The 21,761-nt window shown below is 36.6% G+C and overlaps 1 protein-coding gene across 1 annotated transcript in view; it reads right to left on the reverse strand.

The window, feature by feature from the left end:
• Prim2 (DNA primase subunit 2) overlaps positions 1–9,732 on the reverse strand; it is a 283,327-nt gene extending 273,595 nt beyond the window's left edge. Inside the window, exons 1-5 of the mRNA XM_047558364.1 lie at positions 9,660–9,732; positions 8,787–8,950; positions 6,903–7,006; positions 3,404–3,483; positions 1,599–1,719 (exon numbers count right to left, since the gene is read on the reverse strand). Coding sequence (XP_047414320.1) covers positions 1,599–1,719; positions 3,404–3,483; positions 6,903–7,006; positions 8,787–8,940 — 459 coding nt within the window. The 5' untranslated portion in view covers positions 8,941–8,950; positions 9,660–9,732. The remainder of the gene's footprint in view (positions 1–1,598; positions 1,720–3,403; positions 3,484–6,902; positions 7,007–8,786; positions 8,951–9,659) is intronic.
• Positions 9,733–21,761: the final 12,029 nt, after the last annotated feature.

Consider the following 21,761-nt stretch of genomic DNA (forward strand, 5'->3'; position numbering starts at 1 on the left):
TACCAAAAAGAAGATGTTGTATGAAGTCACTTTGGAAAACATTTTGACAGATCCTCAGAAATTTAAATACAGACTTGTACTATGACCTAGAAATTCCACTCCTAGGTATATACTTAAGAGAAATGAACATATATCCATATAAAACCTTGTACATGAGTATTACTGCAGCATTATTCACAATGGTTAAAATGTGAACACAACTCAAATGTCCATGAACAGCCACATACATAAATAAAATATTTGGCAAAAAAAGGAATTAAGTACCGATACATGTGACAACATGGATAAAAATCTGAAAATATTATGCTCAGTGGAGGAAGTCATTCACAAAAGACCACATATTTTATGATTCCATTCATATGAAATGCCAGAACAGGCACATTCACAGAAACAGAGAGTAGATTAGTGGTTGTCAAGAACTGGGAGAAGGAACAAGAAGTGGCTACTAATGGGTACAAGGTTTCGTTTTAGGGTGATGAAAATGTCCCCAAATTAGATATTGGTAAAGGTTTCATAACTCTGGAATTATACTTAAAAATCAATGAACTGTATGTTTTAAAAGTGTGAATTTCAAGATATGTAAATTCTACTTCAATAGATGCATTATTTAAAAAAAAAAAACTATACATGGCAATGTGTTCAGACATTCTATTATAAAGAATGGATCTTTCCAAGGACATTTTTATATGATCTAATAAAAATCAGTAATATAAACAACAGCAAAATAAAATAAAATACTATTTCTAACATGAAAGGATAAATTAACTGGAATAGATAATAGCAACAATGAGCTTTACCAAGGATCAAAGCTAAAAGCAAAGAGGAGAAGCAATAGGTTTCGGTCACATGGTCTGTACACAACACTTGACTATGTCTAAGTAGGTTATTTAGAGACCTCAGAAGAGGTACTTTTAAGAAGTAAATGACAGAATTATTGAAAAGTTCCTCTTTAATACATAATAGACACCAAATGTCCACTAAATGTCCCCTCCCCTTCATGCAATCTCTTTCTCCCAACTCATATAATAATACTGTTCCTTGCTATAGTGAGTATGTCCTCAGACAGGATATGTCAGACAGGACAAATGTCTTTCACCTACTCCAACTTTTACTTTTATTATATTCGGCCTAAGCCACCCATTCCAAGAGCAAAATAGGGTCCAACCCAATCCCACTACGATTTGACTACTCTAGATCTTACAAAAAGAATTTTTACTGTCCACCAAAGCATGGATCTATCTAGATATAAATTCTCTTACAATACTTATCCCTGCTAAATATCCCACACATTTCTTTTTACATAATTATAATACATAATTATATTTATATAATTACTCAGATTTACCTACAAAAATTATTTTTTAGAACTATTCAACCAGGTAGAGTCTACTGACAACTGACTTAAATAAATCACTACCTCCTCCAAACTTCACTACTGCAAATTAAATATCACTTATGTGCAAAGCTATTGCTAGTCTTTTATGCAGGAGCTTCAGAATGTAAAGAGAATGAACTCCTCACATTACTACCAGCACTTAAGGCAAAAGGGAAGGATAAATAGTGAAAATAACTGGGAAAAAAACTACAAAAATACTTACAGCTTCAAATTGCAAATGGCTATCCTTTAAGAAATTCTGAATTTTGTCTTTGGGTAAAATATTGAATCGAAATCGAAGGAGATCCATTTCTTGTTGAATGAACCAGCGTCTAAGATCTTCACTGAAATGGAAACAAAATTATGAGTATAAATTAAAAATTCAATGAATATTAAATACGAGAATTTTTTATGAAACAATATTCAAAGATGAGCAAGGTGGTAATAGACAGCAGTTAAAAGCAGATGTGTCTTCTACTGTGATAAACGGAATACCAATACTTCAAACCACACTCTTCCAGGGATATGTTGGGTATGAGGTCAAGGGGTATAATGAACATAAAAGATTAAAATAAAGAATACTTCAAGTCAGGCACAGTGGCACATGCCTGTAATCCCAGCAACTCGGGGGGCTGAAGCAGAAAGATACCAAGTTCAAAGCCAGCCTCAGCAACTCAGAGAGACCCTGTCTGTAATAAAATATAAAAAAGGGGCTAGGGATATGGCTCAGTGGTTAAGTGCCCCTGCGTTCAATACCTGGTACTAAAATTAAAAAAATTTAAAAAATAAAAAAAAGGAATACTTTAAGTCTACCTGCATTATTACTGAATAACAAAAAGGAAATAGCACACTGCATTTACTGTAACTATTCATTTACATTTGAAAACAGGGTACTCCTTTGGTCTGAGTTGGTTTCATAAAAGCCAAATAAATAAAGGTTTTTAAACTTTTTAATAGTTCATTTTAGTTATACATAAGATTAGAGTTCATTTTGACATAATTATACAAGCATGGAATACATTTTGCTCTAATTCAGTGCCTACTACCAATAAATGAAATTTTTAAAGGCAGCTTTATCTTTAAACAGATTATGATCTATGTACATTTTACAAACCAAACTATAAGCTTTGCAGATTATAATTTCACAAAATTTAATATGTACAAGACTTAAATATTTCAAAGCCAACATGAAAATAAATTCAGTTGTAAGGCAGATACAGCATGCCTTCTAAGGCAGATAGATCTTTATTTTAACATTATAGAATAATTATCCTACTGCATGTAAAACACAATTTCATTTTTTTGCTTTTACAGACTTTCAGCAATTTATCCACTATACAAATTACATAAACTACATAGGCTTTTTTATAAAAAGAAAAACTCTAGAACCAAAGCTGGTTAGAAATTTCTCAAATATGATCTTGGGATAAGAAGCAATGCAAGATTTGTTCTGGATAGGACTACTAATTTAAAAAAAAAAAAAAAAAAAACAACCATAACTATATTATTTGGCCAAAACTGGTAGGAGAGGAAAAAAATAGATTTTTTTAAAAAGCAGCTAACTCCTTCTCCCTCTGGGTGGCACTGTTGATTTATAAGAAACCAAGTACCAACTGAAAATATCTAGTCTAATAGGCCCATATATCTCAAATTCCAAAAAACTGTATCAAACTCAAGTGTGTGTTTGATTCACTGTTTCTTATGAATATTTCCAACTTATTTTCTGGAAAAGTATCAAAAGATCTTCTACCTAATGAAATCCCTTCTAGTTTAAATTCCAAATGAAGAATGTCTCTCATAAAGTTAAAAACTATTTCATCAGGAAAAAATTTGCAATAGAAATTTTCAGCATTTTTTAGAAAGCAACTTGTTTCAGACAATTCTGAACAATTCACAACAGTGTTCAAACCATGACACATCAGTTCCTGAAGTTATTCTGAGTTCTCCTATGTTCAGTATATGCAGCTTCCCATGTACCAATTTATAACCCAAGATTTCAAATTTGTGAGAGTACAAATGTATACTCACGACTGGCAATAAGCAAGGCGCAAAATAAAATGAGAGATATGATCTCTTCTTCGTGGTTCATATTCATCTTCTAAGTTTTCCTTAAAAATAATGGCACATGAATAAAATTAATGCATGAGAATGAAAAGAAGTATAAAGAACTATTGAGACAGCAAAAGTCAAGGTAAGGTAAAAAAGTTTCAAAAACACATTTCTTAATATGCTTTCTGGAATAATTATCATTTTACTTAAGGCACAACCAACTGAAACTAAGAACTGAACTGATCTCATCAAAACTTTCCAGGTTTGGACTCAACTATTTTCTCTTAGCTTTCTTTCTTATCCAGTCTACACCTATGGTACTTACTCACTGCTTCAACCATTTCTTAGACCAATCCTCAACTTCTTTAATTCCAACCATTTGGCAAAACCAAAATTCAAAATTAATCTGTAGCTACAGTCTGCAGGCCTATGTTCAAAATGCTGAGAATTTCTGGGGAAACAACATACACAACTTCAGGAATTTAGAATATAAAAATTGATGGCCTCCAAACTCAAGTAGACCCTTACCAAGGCCAACAAATCTTTATTTAAGACCAAAATAGTAAGATCAAACACATTTCAGGCACACACTAGGTACCAGGCACTGTTCTAAGCATTTTTAACGTAGCAACTCATTTAATCTTTAAAAAAAAATAATAAACTAGGAAGTAGGTACTACTATACCCTTATTTTAAAGAACTAAGGCACTTTAAGGTTATATAGCTTGTTCAGGGTCACCTTTCTGTTACAGTAACAAAGTACCTGTGACAATCAACTTAAAAAGAAGAAAGGTTGATTTTGGCTCATGGTTTCAGAGATTTCAGTCCACTGTCATTTGGCTCCACTGCTTTTGGTCCTACATCAAGGTAGAACATCACGGCAGGGAATCTATGGCAAAGCAAAGCTGCTCACCTTGTGAAGACCAGGAAAACAAAAAGATAGGAAAAGACCAGGCCTCCACAATCTCCTTCAAGGGCATACCCTCCATTGTCTACAAACTCCCACTAGGTCCCACCTCTTAAAGTTTGAATTACATTCAAATAGCACCAAGCTGAGGATCAAGACTTTAATACATGTGCCCAGGGACAACATTCCAGATCCAAATTATAGTACAAAGCTTAAGCAGCAGTTACATATTGCCAGCAATGTGACAATTTGACACATAATTGTCTCCTTCCTCATTTCTTAGAAAGACTGTTTCATCTTCACCAGTTGTTCTAAGGTCCCTACCACAGTCCCTTTCCTTTCTCTCTGAACAGATGACTTCACCAGGTCATCAGGCAAACCCCTTCAGCTCCAAGTTTCTGCATCCACCTGTTGGGTTACTTTCCCTGTCATCTCCATGGGCACAGCACCTCTCCTTCTTTGTACCTAAAACTAATCCCTACACCCAAATCCTCTAACTCATTTGCTCTTGCCTCTAAAGGATGACCTTGATTTACCTAATGTTCTATCAAAGTATCAAGCTCCCCTCCTTTCTATTGTAGATCTTTCTTTTCAACTTATAAACATGTTTAAGTATCTCTTGTCATGTGTATATATATGTACATACATGTATATATTTACATAAATGTATATATTACATTTATGTACATAAACGTATATATGCACACACCATTTACATGTACATGTGAGTGTATGTGTACAACTTCTCTTTTCTGTGAAACATCTAAGTTCTACCCTATTTCTCTCCTATTTTTTTGGCTAAACATCTTAGAAGAGATCATATTTCATACCCACGTCTCCACCTCTCACCTCTCTCTTCCAACCACCATCCTGAATCTGCTCCTATGAGGGTCCATCCAGCTATTAAATCTAATGGACACTCTACTATTCACCTTATAAGATCTATCTTAAGCATCTGAGACTGCTGTGGTTAAGAGTACCACCATAGACACAAAATGCCCAGATCAGAACCTTGGCTCCACCACTTACCATCCTAAAGGCTTGGGCAAGTTAGTTAGCCCATCAGTAAATAACATAGTTTCCTCATCTGTAAAATAGGGACAACAATAGTACCTATGCAAAAAGACTATTGTCTGGATTACATGGGTTAATATAAATATACTTAGAACAAAATCTGGTACATAGTAAGCATAATACAACTATCTGCTGTTATTACTTCTATATTATCATTATAATATGACAACTATTGTTGAAATCCTAGCATTCCTTGGCTTCTATGACACTACTATCCAGATTCATCTCTTACTTCTCAGAAAGCTCTTTCTCAATCTTCTCCCCAGACTCCCCCAATTCCACTTAACCTTAAATATTGGCATTCTTCACACCATATCCTACATCATCTTCTCTTTTTAAATTACCTCCCTAGGATATTCTCACCTACTCCTTATGATTCCAAACCTCCCCTAAACCTGCACTCCCACTAAAGATGTCTTCTAAGTCCAGATTTGTATATCCAATTGTCCACCTAAATTTGCCACAGGCACCTCAAAGTTATGTCCAGAACTAAATGCAACATCCTAGTTCTAAGACTCATCTTTCTTTTTGGATCCCACATCTCAAAATATCACCACCATCCACCTAATTGTCTAAATCAAAAACCTATACGTCAGCCAGGCACAGTGGCACATGCCTGTAATCCCAGTTACTCAAGAGGGTGAAGCAGGAAGATTGTGAATTTGAGGCCAGCCTCAGCAACTTAGCAAAACCCTGACTCAAAATAAATTTTAAAAAAGGTTGGGGATGTAGCTCCGTGGTATAGCATTTGCCTACCATACATAAGACCCTGGGTTCAATCCCCAATACCATAGGGATTGGGGGAGGGGGGAACTTGTGTGTAACTCTTAACTTTTCTCTCTGCTTTCCCCTATAATAAGTTATGAAAATCTTTTAATTCTACCTCCTTAATATCTATTCAATCAGTCCCCTTTTCTCATTAATTCAACTCTTATTATTTGCAGTCTCCTGTTTTTACTCCCGAGTGACAGGACCCTATCAATCTGCTCTTGGCACTCATCTTCCCAAAATAAAAATCTTAGCACATCTTCACATCTTTCAGGATGCAGTTCCAGCACCACCTCCTCTGGAAAGCTTTCCCAAAAATCCTCAGTTTGAGCTGGGTCATCATCCGTGCTCTTGAAGTTCCTGAACACACTTCTAACAACCACATTCATCATCTTGTATTACACAGATACATTTGACAATGTCTGGAGACATACAGTGAGTGTGGGTAGAAGTTAGACATGCTACTGAGCATCCTGCAATGCACAGGACAGTTCCTTTAACAAGGAATTACTAGGAACAAAATAATGATAATTCTGAGGTTGAGAAATTCCAACATATTATAATCATATGACTGCATGTCCATTACCCCAGTAGACCTAGGTACTTTTGTGCAGCCTATGCTACATAAGTCTTTATAAAAGCCTGTGCTTAATATTAAGACCTTTCCCGTAACTTATAAAATATTATGAACACAAACATGATGAAAGAAGTTTTTCCCTCTTTTACTTACTCTGTAGGAAAATTTAAGCCTTCGAATCTCAGTCTCCAGCTTACTCTGATACTGCTCAGTTCCTTTCACATAGCTTACACCAAGATTTTCAACTGCTTTTAGCACTGAAAAAGAGAAAAAAACAAAAAAATAAACATGTAAGATAAATTTTTAAAACTAAAATTCAACACCAAAACTGTGGACAGCAACTTCCTAATTGCTTGTTTTTAGAACATAACAAAATAACAGTTTTATTTTCTTTACATGCTTCTAGGAAGATTATCTCCAACTACATGCAGAAAATATTCATATTCCACAGCAAAGTCTAACATGCCAGAGAATCTCAACCAGGGGAGAGAGGATAAAGGATAATCCCAGTTGTACTAAGCCACTATTGTTGAGGAATGGAAAATTATATTAGTATGGAAAATAAACCAAGCACCCTTGCTTGCATTCTTCATGTGGAGCTGGCTGTTTGGCAATCTGCTTCATTTACTCAGCAAGACTCATCATTTAAAATAAAATAAAAAAATTAAAAAAAAAAAAACAGGCCCAGGCGTTCCTTTCCTGATGAAACAGAGAAGGGGAAGACAACAGTGAGGAAGCAGGACCATCATAACCAATGAACCATTCTAAATAGATGTCACATACTGTTCAAAGAGCCTTTAAAGTCCCTTATCAATCCTTCCTCAGATGGATTCTTCTCTTGAGGCATTTTTTAATTCAAGAATGAAAATCTTGTAAATTATCTCCTGAACCCATGTTCTGTGGGTAGCTCCTTATTATGATTTCCAGACCAAATTATCTTCCCCTTAGTCCTGCTCCTCCTCTTGCCATTCCCAGCTACATTAGCAGAGTTTCTATCCACTAGATCATCCAAGATGGATTTTCAGCTACCCTACACCTGCTCCCTCACTCCTCATATCCAGACAACCACCAAATCCTCTCAATAATACTTTCTTTGGGGGCTAGGGTATAGCTCAGTGGTAAAGCACATGCTTAGCATGCATAAGGCCCTTGTGTCTCTCACCAGACACAAAAAAAATAGTATCATCTCCTTATTATCCCTTAAATCTTTCCCTTTCTATCAATGCCATTGTCATTACTTCAGTTCAGGGCCTTACCATTTCATCTCTTAAGTGCCAAACCCAATGAATGCATTTATTATCATCTCAATCACTAGGAATCATCTGACATGACTAAGCTTTCTAAAACTTTTTCTCCCTTGCTTTCACTCTCACATTCATCAAACAGATAATTAGTGCCCTCATCTCAATATTAGCATTTCATACCCTGCTCCTCTAAGTATGAATGACAGTATCTCAACCCTCTTTCTGATTTTGCCACAGATTATCATGTAACATCAAATCTGAAGACAGTACTAACATCTGTTTCAGTTCATGTCTAACTCATTCCTTTCTTCATCAACACACAGAGGATAAGCAGGCCCTAGTAGTGTGGGCACGTCTCCCTGCACTGCAATACCATACCATCAGCATGACACAAAGGCCCTTGGTTATCCACACTTCTCCATCCACCCTATACTTCTCTAAGAAGACTTACTTAATCAGACTAAATCAGTTACTCCCACTTCTATGCTTCAATAGCACTATTTACTTTTACTAAAGCAGTAAAAATGCTGATTTATGACTATTATTTTAGGTCTCTCTCTACGTTCTAGAATGCAGCTTCAACAAAGATACAAATTACAGTATTCACTTCAAACTTCCTGCCACCTAGAATACAAAGATACTCAATAAATATGCATTTATAAATAAATACCAAGCCCTCAATGAAAATCCTCAATAAACATTTGTTGAACAGATTGCTGAATGAGGGAGATAAATTAATTTGAATCATTCCCACAAATTATGATATACACAATCTAATTTAAATAGCACTTACATTTAACTCTATCGATAGCCAAGTTTTCAAACTCTATCAAAGAGATGTTTTCAGTAGGTGGCTGCAAGTAAAACTGAAGGCTATGAGGGTAACAAGCATTCCTTTGGTCTCCTGCCAACCCCAGCTTCTTCCTCCTTCCTCCAGAAAACTGCATCTTGGATCGCCTTTGGAAAGACGCACAGAAAAATGGAAAATGGAATTGAAAAGAAAACAACAAACAAAACACACCAAAAAACGATTCCACATACTGAATATAATGAATACATTCCACATAATGAATACTGAAACTGAAGGCAGGCACAAAATGTTAACAGTGGTTATCCCTGAGTGATGTATTTTCCAGATTTTATACATACACCTGTAATAATTTTTGTAATGGTGGGGGGAGGTGTACTAATGGAAGATGCAGGTGGTGGTCCTAACTTTAAGCAAAATTAAAATTAGGTGATGTAACCTGCTCGCTGTGGTCTTTGTGTCACTGCCCTTAGATATCTGCAATCCCAAGACTTAAGATGAGGGTGTAAGCGGACTGCAATCTTAAAGTCCGAGGAAAGCGCGGTAGATTCTCGCTAGATCAGAGACGTAAAGGACTATGTCCTATTAACTTTCTATACTATGACCCTGGGAAAACAGAACAACTGTCTTTTTGATCCAGTCTTTGGGAAATCCTTTTAGGATGCATTCAAAGGTGCTTTATAAAAGTTCCCACCCCCGATTTCCCCAACTCCCCTCCTGCACCCCTTCTCGCCCTAAACAACCCCACAATCTTCTGCTCCCACAGTCAGAAAAGTGATCTCCTTTTTTTCCTCGACTTGCAAACCTCTACAACAAGACTACTCTCCGTGCTAAATCAATCCCGGGAGTTTCTTTTACCTGCAAACGCCCAAACTCGAGAAAACACAAACGCTGACAACCACTTTTCCCGGGTGGCGGGAGATTTCATTTGAGACCGGAAGCGGAAGTCGCTGGTGCAGAATTCCCGCCCCCCACGGCCCGCCCACCCCGCTCCGACCGTGCGCGTGCTCAGTGGGGCGCAGCTGGCGAAGAGTAGCTCGTCCTTTTGGTTAAAATTTCTTGAATATAAGTGTTTGGGAGTTCCTCCCACCAAACTCTTAAGACGCTACTCCGGTATGTGCGGTTGTAGATTTTTGGCAGTTAAAACTGGGATGTAATGATAATGCCAGCGGCAAAAGTGACCACACAGACGATTATAACTTTGCAGACACGGACGACGGTCCCATTAATTGAGGGATATGTGGCGTTTTAACCGCAGGGATGGCATTCATCACTTCTTAACGAGGGTAGGAATGAAGAACGAACAGACGGTGAGCTCCTCTTTGCTTCTGGCTCACAGGGGTACTTTTTCCCCTTGTTTAATCTTTCAACGATCATTTACCCCATTTTGCAATGAGAAAGCAGAAGCGAAAAGTAATTGTTAGTGTGCCCGTCTACCTAGGATACGTATTTTGGTTTTTCTTTGGGGCTACAAGCCCCATGTGGGCAGGTTCCACGTTCATAGGACACTCCCCACAACACCTTGCACATAATGTCTGTGGAATGGACTAGAATGAGTGAATGAGCGCTTATTCGCAGAAATCCACGGGAATTAGGACAGATCAGCCTCGGAGGGAAGTAGGGTGGAAGAAGTGGAAGCGATGTGGAGCAAAGGGATGCGTCCTTTCCTTAACAAATGTGGAAACGCATTAAAGCCACACTGGCTCTCCGACAGCGGTCCAGGGTTTTCAAGAGCTGGCAGTTAACTTCGCGTTTGGCCCCTAGGAGGCGTGTCTCCCTTACTTTTGGCGCCGGGCAGCTCTGGAAAAAGTAATCGCTGGAGGTGAAGAACCCTTTGAAAAGATCAAATTTTTAGGTATGCACAGTATATTGATGCAGTATCAAGATTCAAAGCACCTACCCAGTATGGACTAAACTGTGAATGTCCTTTGTGCCAGGACCTGTTCTTAATAGTTTTACATAATGATTTTTATTCTCAAAATCACTTAAGGTAGGTTCTAATGTTACCCCATTTTACAGATAAACTGAAGAACAGGACTATCCAGGCACCACTGTGCAAACTATCTCACTGTCCTAATTCCACTAGTGTGACAGCAGAGGTTCCCCTAATTTCCTTCCTTTCTGTGTCAGGTTTAATATTAAACATCACCTGACCCAAAGACACCTTAGAACATATGAACTGCCTGAAAAAAAAAAAAAAAAAAAAAAAAAAAATATATATATATATATATATATATAATCTGGAGCACAGACCATAAGAACGTTTATGGAGAGTATCTTATCTGTGGGTAGGGAAGTAATCTAAGAAAAAAGTCTAAAGATTTAACCATGAAAATATAAAATTATACATCTCTAAAGGTCACATAACTATTGTGTAGTCATCAAAAGCTTACCATAAATACATTGTCAAAAAGGATAATACTATCAGACTATTAGGATACAAAGAACTTAAATCAAATTGAAAGAAAAATTCAAGATAACAACCTGGAAATGGGAAAGAAAAAAAACAAAGTAATAATAAAGTAGGAAAAGTAAACATTTTCATTGGCAGCAAAGAAATTTTCCCCAGCAAAAGCAGGAAAACTTTTACAATGAAAATGCTCAATGTGGCTATCTGTGTTGCTCATTTAAGTCCCTGAGGCTATTTATGACTCCCATACAATGTCATTTTTTTCTCATCATATTATTCCTCTACCACAGAAGGTCTGAATCTTTTGGAAACATGAGCTACTCAACAATTTGGCAATCTGTCTCCTTTAGAAAAATTCACCAACACACCAAGTTTGTACGCTGTCTCAAAAACTTTATGATCACTATGTGCAATTCATTAAAAATACTAGCACTACTTGATTTTAAGCTCTTTTTCTGGCAGATCCTTTTGTTTATCTTTGTGATCCTTAAAGTGCATACCATAATATCTTCCAAATTAAAAGATGAAGTAACTAATGTCATTTTTATGACCAATGCAAAAAGAACTGGAAAATATGTTCATATTTAACATTAACAACTTTTTACCATGTCACATTAATAGTTGCCTTTCCATTATATTAAAAATCTATTTTAAATCTCAGGGAACAAAATAGCCCAAGTCTGTCAACTATCCCAAAATCTTTATTATTTTGTAAAACCATTGTTTTGATCACTACCTGACTGAAAAGTATTTTCTGTATCCAGGGGCAATTTCAATATGAATCTACATATCACATCAGCAGTAATGCAAAATAATGTTATACATTTCAGTAGACATTTTAAGTAATCACTGTTAGGGCTTTCATGTAGTCATTTCAAAATCAAAAATGGGTTGATACAATTCTCAGTCCTGGAAACCAAATTCTTATAAATTACAGATACCTCACAATCAAAAGGAAGAAAACATAAAATTTTACTTCCAATAAACCATAATTATCTCAAAAACAGGAATGAGTATGGCATTCATTTTTGTAACCCCTGTTCCTAGCACTCCATGGGCCTTCAACAAATATTTATGAAATGGACTTTATAAATGCTGTGAGATGTATTTTTAAAACCTGCTAAGTTCAGCTTCACATTAAACAGATGGTTTGAATCAAATGTGACTCCATCCTAAAAAACTTCAAGTCCTCATCTGAAAATTTCATACACATTCCTTCCAGAATGACTTGGCTCCTAACTTTAGCCTATAATAAAGCACAGAGTACCTTTTCTGGCAGAATTTTCATGAATCATAATTGCTCAATTCAGTGCCTGCCCTGGGTAATACCAGCTATAGACAGAATGGTTCACAGAGCTTTCACCCTTAGATGACTCCAGATCCCTGGACTTCTGTCCCATAATGTGTCACACAGTTAAGAGGTTAGTTGCCATGGTTGGTAAATCAAAGTGAGTGTTCATTCTTCCCTTGTGCAGGGTGTGTTGCCCTAAAAAACAGGGGTGTGGTAAATTTCTTTACTAAGTGAGCATGCTATGAACTCTAGATCCAGCCAGCCTTGCTTGCCATGGAAAGCAGAGGAAGAGGAAGCCCTTCTAGCAGAATAGTGGACCCATAAAAGCTAATGCAAACCTGTAGTCCCATCACCTCCCCACTTCACTACCCACCTCTAGGAGTTGGTTAGGAAAGAAAGAGCATTTATCTCATTCTTTCTCATTTTGTTTTAGATTTATTAATCTTAAAGCAATAAGCAAGAAAGCTAGAAGAAACCATACTCTCATGTGGGAGGGAGGATTAAACGTCCATATATCCACATCATTTGATTTATTCCAGAAATGTTAATTGAACACCTACTAAGTACCAAGCAATGTTTTCTATTCTGGAAACACAAAAGTGATGAAAGACCCCAAATTCCTGTCCTTAGAAACCTTACATTCTAGTGAGAAAGAGAAACAATAAACAAGATAAAAATACACATTACTATGTAATAACTGCTAAGCAGAAAAATCAACCAGAGACGAAGGCTATAAAGTTTTTGGAGGAAGCATTGAAATTTTAGAAAGAGTATCCAGGAAAGACTAAGAATGTGACCATGAAGCAGAAACCAGAAATTTTTAGATTTATTCACATGTATCTTTAGAAAAATAGCATTCAGGTGGATGAAGGGCTTCTTATAATTCCATAGTATTTATTCGTGGTACAGGAATAAACAAATCAGTGGAACAGAACAGAGAATCCAGGAATGGCCCCATGAAGAAGCCCAGTATATGACAGATCCATTGTACAAATCCATGTAAAAAAGATGGACAATTCTAAATGATACTGGAATGACTGGCTATCCATGTGGGGGTGAACTTCATTCACTCCATTTCACTATACATAAAAAAATAAATTTCAGATGATTAAAGCCTTACACATGAAAGGTAAAAATATTAAGAATTTAGAATAAATATATAGATGGTCTTTACATTCTTGATATAGCAAAGAATTTCTGAAACAAAACATAAATGGTCAGGCACAGTGGCACTCACCTGTAGTCTCAACTACTTGGAGATTGAGGCAGGAGGATGGTTTGGGCTGGAGTTGGAGGCCAGCCTGGGCAACAGCAAAATCCCATTTAAAAGAAAATTTAAGGGCTGGGTTCGTAGCTCAGTGGTAGAGCACTTGCCTAGCACGTGTGAGGCCCTGGGTTTGATCCTCAGCACCACATAAAAAGATAAATAAATAAAAATAAAGGCATTGTGTCCATCTACAACTAAAAAAAAATTTTAAATAAATTTTCAGAAAAAGGACACACAGTACTGAGATGTATGAGAGTGATGACTGCACAATAGTTTGAATGTATTTAATGCCACTATACACTTAGAATTGAGTGAAGTGGTAAATTTTGTGGTATGTATATTTTGGCCATGTTTTTTAAAAGCCCAGATTAAAAGAGATTGATAATTTTAACTACATTAAAATTAATAAGTTTTAAATATGTATAGATATATTTCTAATGATCTACAAAATGGAGAAGGATATAAGTATCACAGGATTAGTATCAGAACATAATCAAAATTTTAAAAAATTAATACAATAATGGGGGAGCTTTAACAGGTATTTAACAACAGAGAAATAAAAATGAACAATGAACATAGGAGAATATGTTCAACCATACTGGCAATTAGGTAAATTCAAATTAAAATCATGGTGGAATAGCATTGTACACTCACCAGAGGGACAAAAAAATATGGATTGTCAATAAGACTCATATGCTGCAGGTAGAAGTATTAATTGATACAACTACTTTGAAAGAATGATATCACATGATAAATTTAAAGGTATATAGCTCTTTATCCATGTACAGTAATTTTACTCTTAAGTACCATACATCCTCCAGAGAAATTTTTGTGCATAGATATGAAAAACATTAACAAGAATATTCATGGCAACATCAAAATAGTAAAACACTGGAAACGATCCATCAACAGAAAAATGGGTAAATAAGTTATGGTCTATTCACACAGTGAAATATTTTAAAAAACCAAATAGTGAAAATGAACAAACTACAATTAAATGAACACTTTAACATAGATAAATATTTAAAAAAACATAAAAAAGCAAGTTGTGAGAGAAGATATGTATGCACTGGGTATTTTTCATTTCCCACTCCCCACCTAAAAGCACTTTAGTCCTCTCTCCTGTTCTCTGATCCTGTCTTAAATGGAATATTTAAATAGTTTTCTGTGCTGCTTACATTTAGGTTTAGTCAGGAGTCCCAAAAGGAGATGCGGAGGAGAGAGGGAAAGGAAATCAGTGTGCTTATTCTCATAACTGCCTCCCAACAAGGTTACCTGTGTCCCTCAACTTGTCATTGCTCTTCTAAAGGTGGCTGAGTCCCAAATGACCCTCTCATTATGGGTCAGGTAACAAATCTCTTCTGTCATCCAGAGAGACAGTGATATACTTCTAGTAAGCCCTCCTTGATGCACCATTGATTACTTGTTATTCCCTGCTCCTGTGCCTTTGTAAATAATGTCTGCAAAAACCGTCCTTGAATTAGCCTGTTTTGAGAGTGCTGTCTCTCCTGTGACCCTCTCCCCCTCCTCCTCCCCCTCTGCCTCTACCTCTCCTCTTCCTGATGATGTGAGCTGCTTCCTTCTGCCAAACTCTTCTACCATGATGTTCTGCCTCAGCTCGAGCCCCAAGGAATGCAACCAGCCTTCTGTGGACTGAGACTTCTGAAACTGTGAGCCCTCAAATAAACCTTTTCTATAATTGTGTTGGTCAGATCATTTAGTCACAGCAGTGAAAAAGCTGACTAAAATAGGAACTGAGATCTCAAAGCATGGACTGCTGAAGGTTGGGTGAGGAGGTTTCCTGAGATGCAAACTTTATACTCATGAGGTCCCCTGCCACTTTTGTCCAAGGTCTGTGATGGGACCTCTCCCTGATGACACAGATCCTCCTCTGTGGGGGTTTCTCAGCCATGTCCCACATGGATGAGAAAAGGGTTAACTGCCAGAGGATGATGTTGACTGTAAATCAACCAGTTATCCATAAACTTATCTAATCAATAAACACACAAGAGCCAATACTCTTTTTAAATGAGAGGGGATGTGATGGGATCGGGCCATACCAAATCTGACCTCTAACAACATGGAGTAGCCTACCACTCCATTATTTATAGTCACAGGGGTAGAGGGGGCCAAGACGGGCAGGAACTGCTTCTGTGATGAACAGGATGGGGTGGAGTTAGGGGAGCCATTTTTTCAGGGAAACTATCAGAACTAGAAAAGGAACACTCCCACACAGCACCACAGACTTCCTAGAAATCTGGGACAGACCTCCATGGCTGCCAGTTCCTAGAAGTCAGGCCTCTGTGTCCCATGGCTGAACCTCATCTGTTTCTGCTAAATAAGGATGGCTCCCCACACTCCTCCTTGCCTATCTTCCTTGTCTCTAAGCCCCTTAGGTGTCAAGATCCAAAGGTTTGTTTCACTGAGAGTCACTTACTTCCCTTACCTAAATTCTTACCCTCACTTGCCAATGAAATTCCCTTAGTTTTAATGACCTGATAGGAGGTCACTTAAACCTCCCAGGTAGTTTGTCCTACCTGGAGCTTCTCAGCATCTCAGACGCATTTAGAAGGTGTGGTGATAGGAAGAAATTGGATGTACTAATCAAGTCTTCTCACTTGGGGTAGCATAATGTAGAGATGATCACAGACTCTTAAGACTGGGCCTAGGGCAGGAGAGTATTGTATGGAAATCATATGAGGTTTAATCCAATATCTTGGCTTTGAGATTACTCATATAGTGAGGGAGGGTGAGGTGAAATCACCCTGAACACGGTATACAGCAAAACTATTCATTCTTGGGCCTATTTATAGACATGGAGACTAAAAAAGAATACAATAAAAAAATTGTGACCTTGATTTAGCTGTGCAAAATAATTTTAAATACCCATAGTTATGAGCAATACTTATCATTTGTAGATAATTGTCACAGGCACCGTAGCATGAGACATTTCAGACTAACTCTTTGACAGAGTTTATTTTATTACAGTACCAATTATTCATGCCAGCTCAGAGCATGGTAAGATTATAAGAAATACCTACTTCTAGCAAACACAAAATCCATTTAGTGCCTAACAATTTGATAGAATGTCCCTTTTTATTCTTCCTCTATTTAAATTTAAGCCAGACTTAAATCCACTGTGCAAGACCTATCTACCTAAAATCACCTTATTTATGTTTAAAGGCATGATTTGGAAAAAGCTTAAGAAAAGACCTAAGTGGCTGTTGGTGTCTCAGCAGTAGAGCACTTGCCTGACATGCAGAAGATGCAGGGTTCAATTGACAGCAACATGCACACACACACACACACACACACACACACACACACAAATCTAAATAAGCAAGAAACTATCCTCAAATACAATTTTATTTTATGCTTTATAATTGATGATATTTTCCAGTGCACCGTCCATATAACCTGCTAAATGAGAACTTCTAAAGTGAATCGGTAATTTCACATGGGGCCAGTAAGATCCTAGAAACATTTGTTCTCTATTTAGGTTCAAACTACTCAGAGTGTTTCAATTTTCAATATGAGAGTGATTATTAGATTGTGAGCAGCTTGAAACCAAGAAGACTATCCTCATCCATTTTTGTGCTCCTGCCTCCCAGCCTCCACCCAGTCCCTGGCACAGAACAGGCACTCTGTAGCTGTCCGCTGAACTGAATTGAACTCTTTTATTTTTATCTCTAATTCCAGATGGGCTCTCATATGCCTTCTGATGTAATCCTCCACAGAAGATGTGTTTTCACTCTAGATTTTGGCTTTCCCATTGAAATTCCTGATCAAAATATTTTCTCTCAGTTGGCTGATTTTTGGAAACTGAAGTAGGTGTAAATATGATCCTACTGTGATGCCAAGATTTCACTCCAGCTTGACTAACTGATTGATAATCATGTCCAAAAGTTAGCATTCTCCACTGGAAAATGATCTTAACATTTCAGAAAATGGAAGTCAAGGAATGAAAAATGAATCTACCTTACTCTACTGATCAAACACTTCAGGATCAAACACTTCAGAATCAATGTTGAGGGCTTCCCTAAGGACACAAAGGAAAGGAAGTAACATGTGGGATCACCTCTCTGGCATTTTCTTCCCTTTGAACAATAAAACATTATCCATCAACCAGGGTTCATGTGGCAAAAACTTCATCTTTCTAGGAGGAATATGCTTTTTTCTTATGAGTTTAAATATTTTAGGTCAGTGACTCAGAAGCAGTGGAGTAGGTACTTGGGACAGGCTTCTCACCTACTGTTCTCTTTTCTAGGCCACTCTGCCCCCATGAGACCCCAGGCAATGGGCCCCAAATCAAGTGCTCCAGCCTCTTTCCCAGGGATGAAGTCCTTTCCTCCCCAACTTAATACCACCTCTTCCCTAATCCATAGACGTACATAAGCCACACAAGCAACTCTTAGAACCAAGGTCAATCTTCCCCCAAGAACATTCATGAAGGGATTGAATTGTTTTGTGCTTTCTCCAGTGGAATGATAGGAGCAGCTGCTTTTCTACAAACTCTGATTAATGACCTTCACTGGGGGAATTTTCTGTCTGCTGTGTAAACATAATCTAATCTTATTTACAACATACTAAAACCATATTTTTTTCAATTATATTTGCTTCCTAATAATGATATTGACAATTGTAGAACACATTATAATTTTCAAAACAATTTCATTTATATGATTGAATCCAGGACTTCTCCAACACATTGATGGGTCCCCTTCATTATATTATAATTTCCAGTTTTTTTCACTTTTCCTTCTTTTTTTTATGGTAAACTTTAAAAGTTTAATAACAAGCATATCCTGTTTCAGTTGAAAGGTTGTTTCCAAACAATTCCATTTAGCTTCAGTGCAAGACATTTCATGTGACACCAATCCTATTAGTGTCATGTGATCATCTGAAATGACATGATTTGGCTTGCAATGTATTGATAACCATGTCTAGTTGCTCTTTGATTTGCAGGTTTTAAAGTCAAAAATGTCAACCATCACCCTGCACTACCATCATGGATTTGGAAAATCCAAATCTCAATTCAAATTTCCCCCCAACAGTTATAAAGAAATAACTAGTTTTTCTCTTGAAGTCATAATTTTTAATTACAAGATATTCTCACAAATAAACCTTTAATTTCTTAAGGTATTTAATAAGTAGGACTGGAGGTGTGGCTCAGTGGAGAGCACTTGCCTAGCATGTGTGAGGCCCTGGGTTCAACCCCTAGTACTTCAAGAAAAAAAAAAAAAAAAACTTTATTTAGTAAATAAAGATTTGGTTTGATGTTGTGAAGACAGTGTAGAAAAATTAATCATTATTTTATTGAGTACATCAGGGGAGCTCAAACATGAAAAAGTTTCAGTGGAGTCAAATATGACAAATACTACTTCAGTTTGCTGGCAAAGAAAGATTTCACAGTAGTTGGAATAGAGAGTTGTGGCAGGTCAGGAGTTTCCACAGGATAGGTTATTCAAAAGACACTCATGAGTCGAAACAACCTGTCCAGCCCATCCAACCAGTTCTCAATTAGTATCACAATAAGAAGTGTTGCTTTGATTATGTCTTCTGATCTACCAACTTGCCCTAGCATATAAGCAGTGTGTGTAAAAGTAAATATACAGTGAGGGCTTTCAGTTAGATTTTCACTCTTTTGGGGGGGTGGAATGAACAATTAAATTCATTAGCATGCCAGCTGAAGTCATTTTTAAAATCTAAATAAATAAAACCATCTATGTAAATAATAATGATTCAAATGATAATCTACTGTGCTTAAAATTTTTTAAAAAGCAAATAAAAAGGTGACTAAATCTAACAATTAACCTCGGCATATGCCCTTTAATTTTAGCATAACATTACTAATTTTAATCATATTACTTTTATAATTTTGTTTGTGTTTAATATGTACATATACATGCTGCTCATGTGAGTATTTTAACTATAAGAATATGTAAACTATCACAATAATTACTATGACATAAAAGTGGTATATATCAATTCCTGATATCCTCAGTAATTTTCTTCCTCTCAAGGGCTTATTTACATAATATGAACTTGAGAATTACTAGTTTAATAATAAAACAGATTAACAGTAAACTTATAGTTTATAATTTTATGCATAGGATAAATGCTATGTATTAATTTTAAATGTTTTTGACAAATTTAGAAATTTTAGAAAAATATCTTCTTCTAAAACATCAATGCTTACTTTCTGGAATTAGAGATAATGGATTTTCATGACATAATTCTTTCCAGAATGCATTGGCTTAGGGAAAGAAGTAGCAGGACTTTGGAGTGTTTATTCTGTGAAAGATAAACAGGTTATTTAAAAGCACTGTTCCAAACTGCTCAAGGTTGTTTAGACTTTCCATTAGCCCTAATGAAGCTACAAAGTATTAAGGAAGAAAAATATGTTTTAATAGTTGTGCCTTTAAGAGATAAAGATGGTACTTTCATTGCTAGGGCATTTTATATATTTACCTCTTAGTTTATGTGAATAACAAGCAACAATTTTCATCTCTCTGTTGGACACAATTTTAATGTACTATTTAAAATTCAATAGCTATCTTGAAATCAATGAAATATATGGAAATTTTCAATGGCAAATATTGAAAAGCCAAAATATTTGCTAGCCAATCAAGTATGTACTTGAATGGAGCACTTAAAAATTCAAGAGTTAAATAACCTGAAATAAATATGTATATATGCATATATATAGTCCAACATTTATATATATTCAATTGTAGCTATGTTCATAAAAACCAAATGAATAACTAAAGTACTTAGTAAATATTTATGAAGTATGTTTATTCCCTAAAACATTTTATATTCTCAGCATTGCCAGGTGAGGCAATATTTCATAGTTGCTGGCTCAAATTTGGAAGTAAAGCCAGTAAATATTTGGAAGCAAGAATCTGGTAACCGTAAGAGAGAGACTGAAAGTTCTGTCTTAGCGTCACCTCCAAGCCAGTGCTGGGAATGCCTTCTGGGTATCTATCCTGATGTGGGGCACCACGGGGAAATCAAAGGAAAACAACCAAAATTGCATCTCAGTTGTCTTAATTTCAACACTTATATAATCAATAATCCATTAAAAAGTTTTTGCTTAAACTCCTAGTAGTAGTGCCTAAGTTTAGGAAATCAGATTGTGATTGGCAGGCTTTCCCCCACTTTATTCTTAAGACAAATCAATGCAAACCATGAGGTGAGAAGCTTCTAGGCTATTTCTCCCATTCTTAAGACTGCCACACCTGGCAAATTCAACTGCAGCCTTCCCTATCCCCTTTAAGTAAAAGGGAAAGCCTTTGACTCAAGATACTTTTGGAAAGATTGGTGTCTGGGGCAGGAGGAGGCAGAGAGCAGTCAGGAAAGGTCCTCCTAAGTGCTACTGTTTCCCCAAGGGGCAAAGGTGAAAGAAACAAAAGCAGCTCAGTATAATGATGAGAACTATTGTTTCTAAAGGCAGAATCAGAATCATGTTAGCAGGCAAATAGCAATCTTAGTTCACACTAAGACTTGTCCAAGAAAAAATAATGTCTATCTTTGAAAACTGTGCTGATTTATAAAGCCAACTAATAAAGAAAACAACTCCTTCATTACTCTTACCTATAGGAAGACTGAACTCAAACTTGAAGATACATTAACCCACGTTCAAGGGACTGGAGCCCACCCACTATCCAGTCCTCAGATCCCCAACACACACATACACATATAGCAATGAGCAGCAAGTATACTTTCCTGTGTACTCCCACCTTGCCCATCAGAGCTGAGCCCAGGGTGTTATTCTAATCCAGATCTCCTCTCATGCAAGAGAGCTGAAGTTACTGGGCCTACGTACTTGAAGCTTGTGAGGATAGAGGGGGCTGAAAGCCAAGTCCCAGGTGGAGGCTTCCAATACAGGGAAAGTCCAACTCCACTAAAACTGAACTCTTATACCCCTCCTTATGTTGTAAGTTCTTCCTGTATAAAGATGAACAAGATGATAAAAAGTATGTGTGTGTG

This window comes from Sciurus carolinensis, chromosome 7 (genome assembly GCF_902686445.1).
Source record: "Sciurus carolinensis chromosome 7, mSciCar1.2, whole genome shotgun sequence".
Lineage (NCBI taxonomy): Eukaryota > Metazoa > Chordata > Mammalia > Rodentia > Sciuridae > Sciurus > Sciurus carolinensis.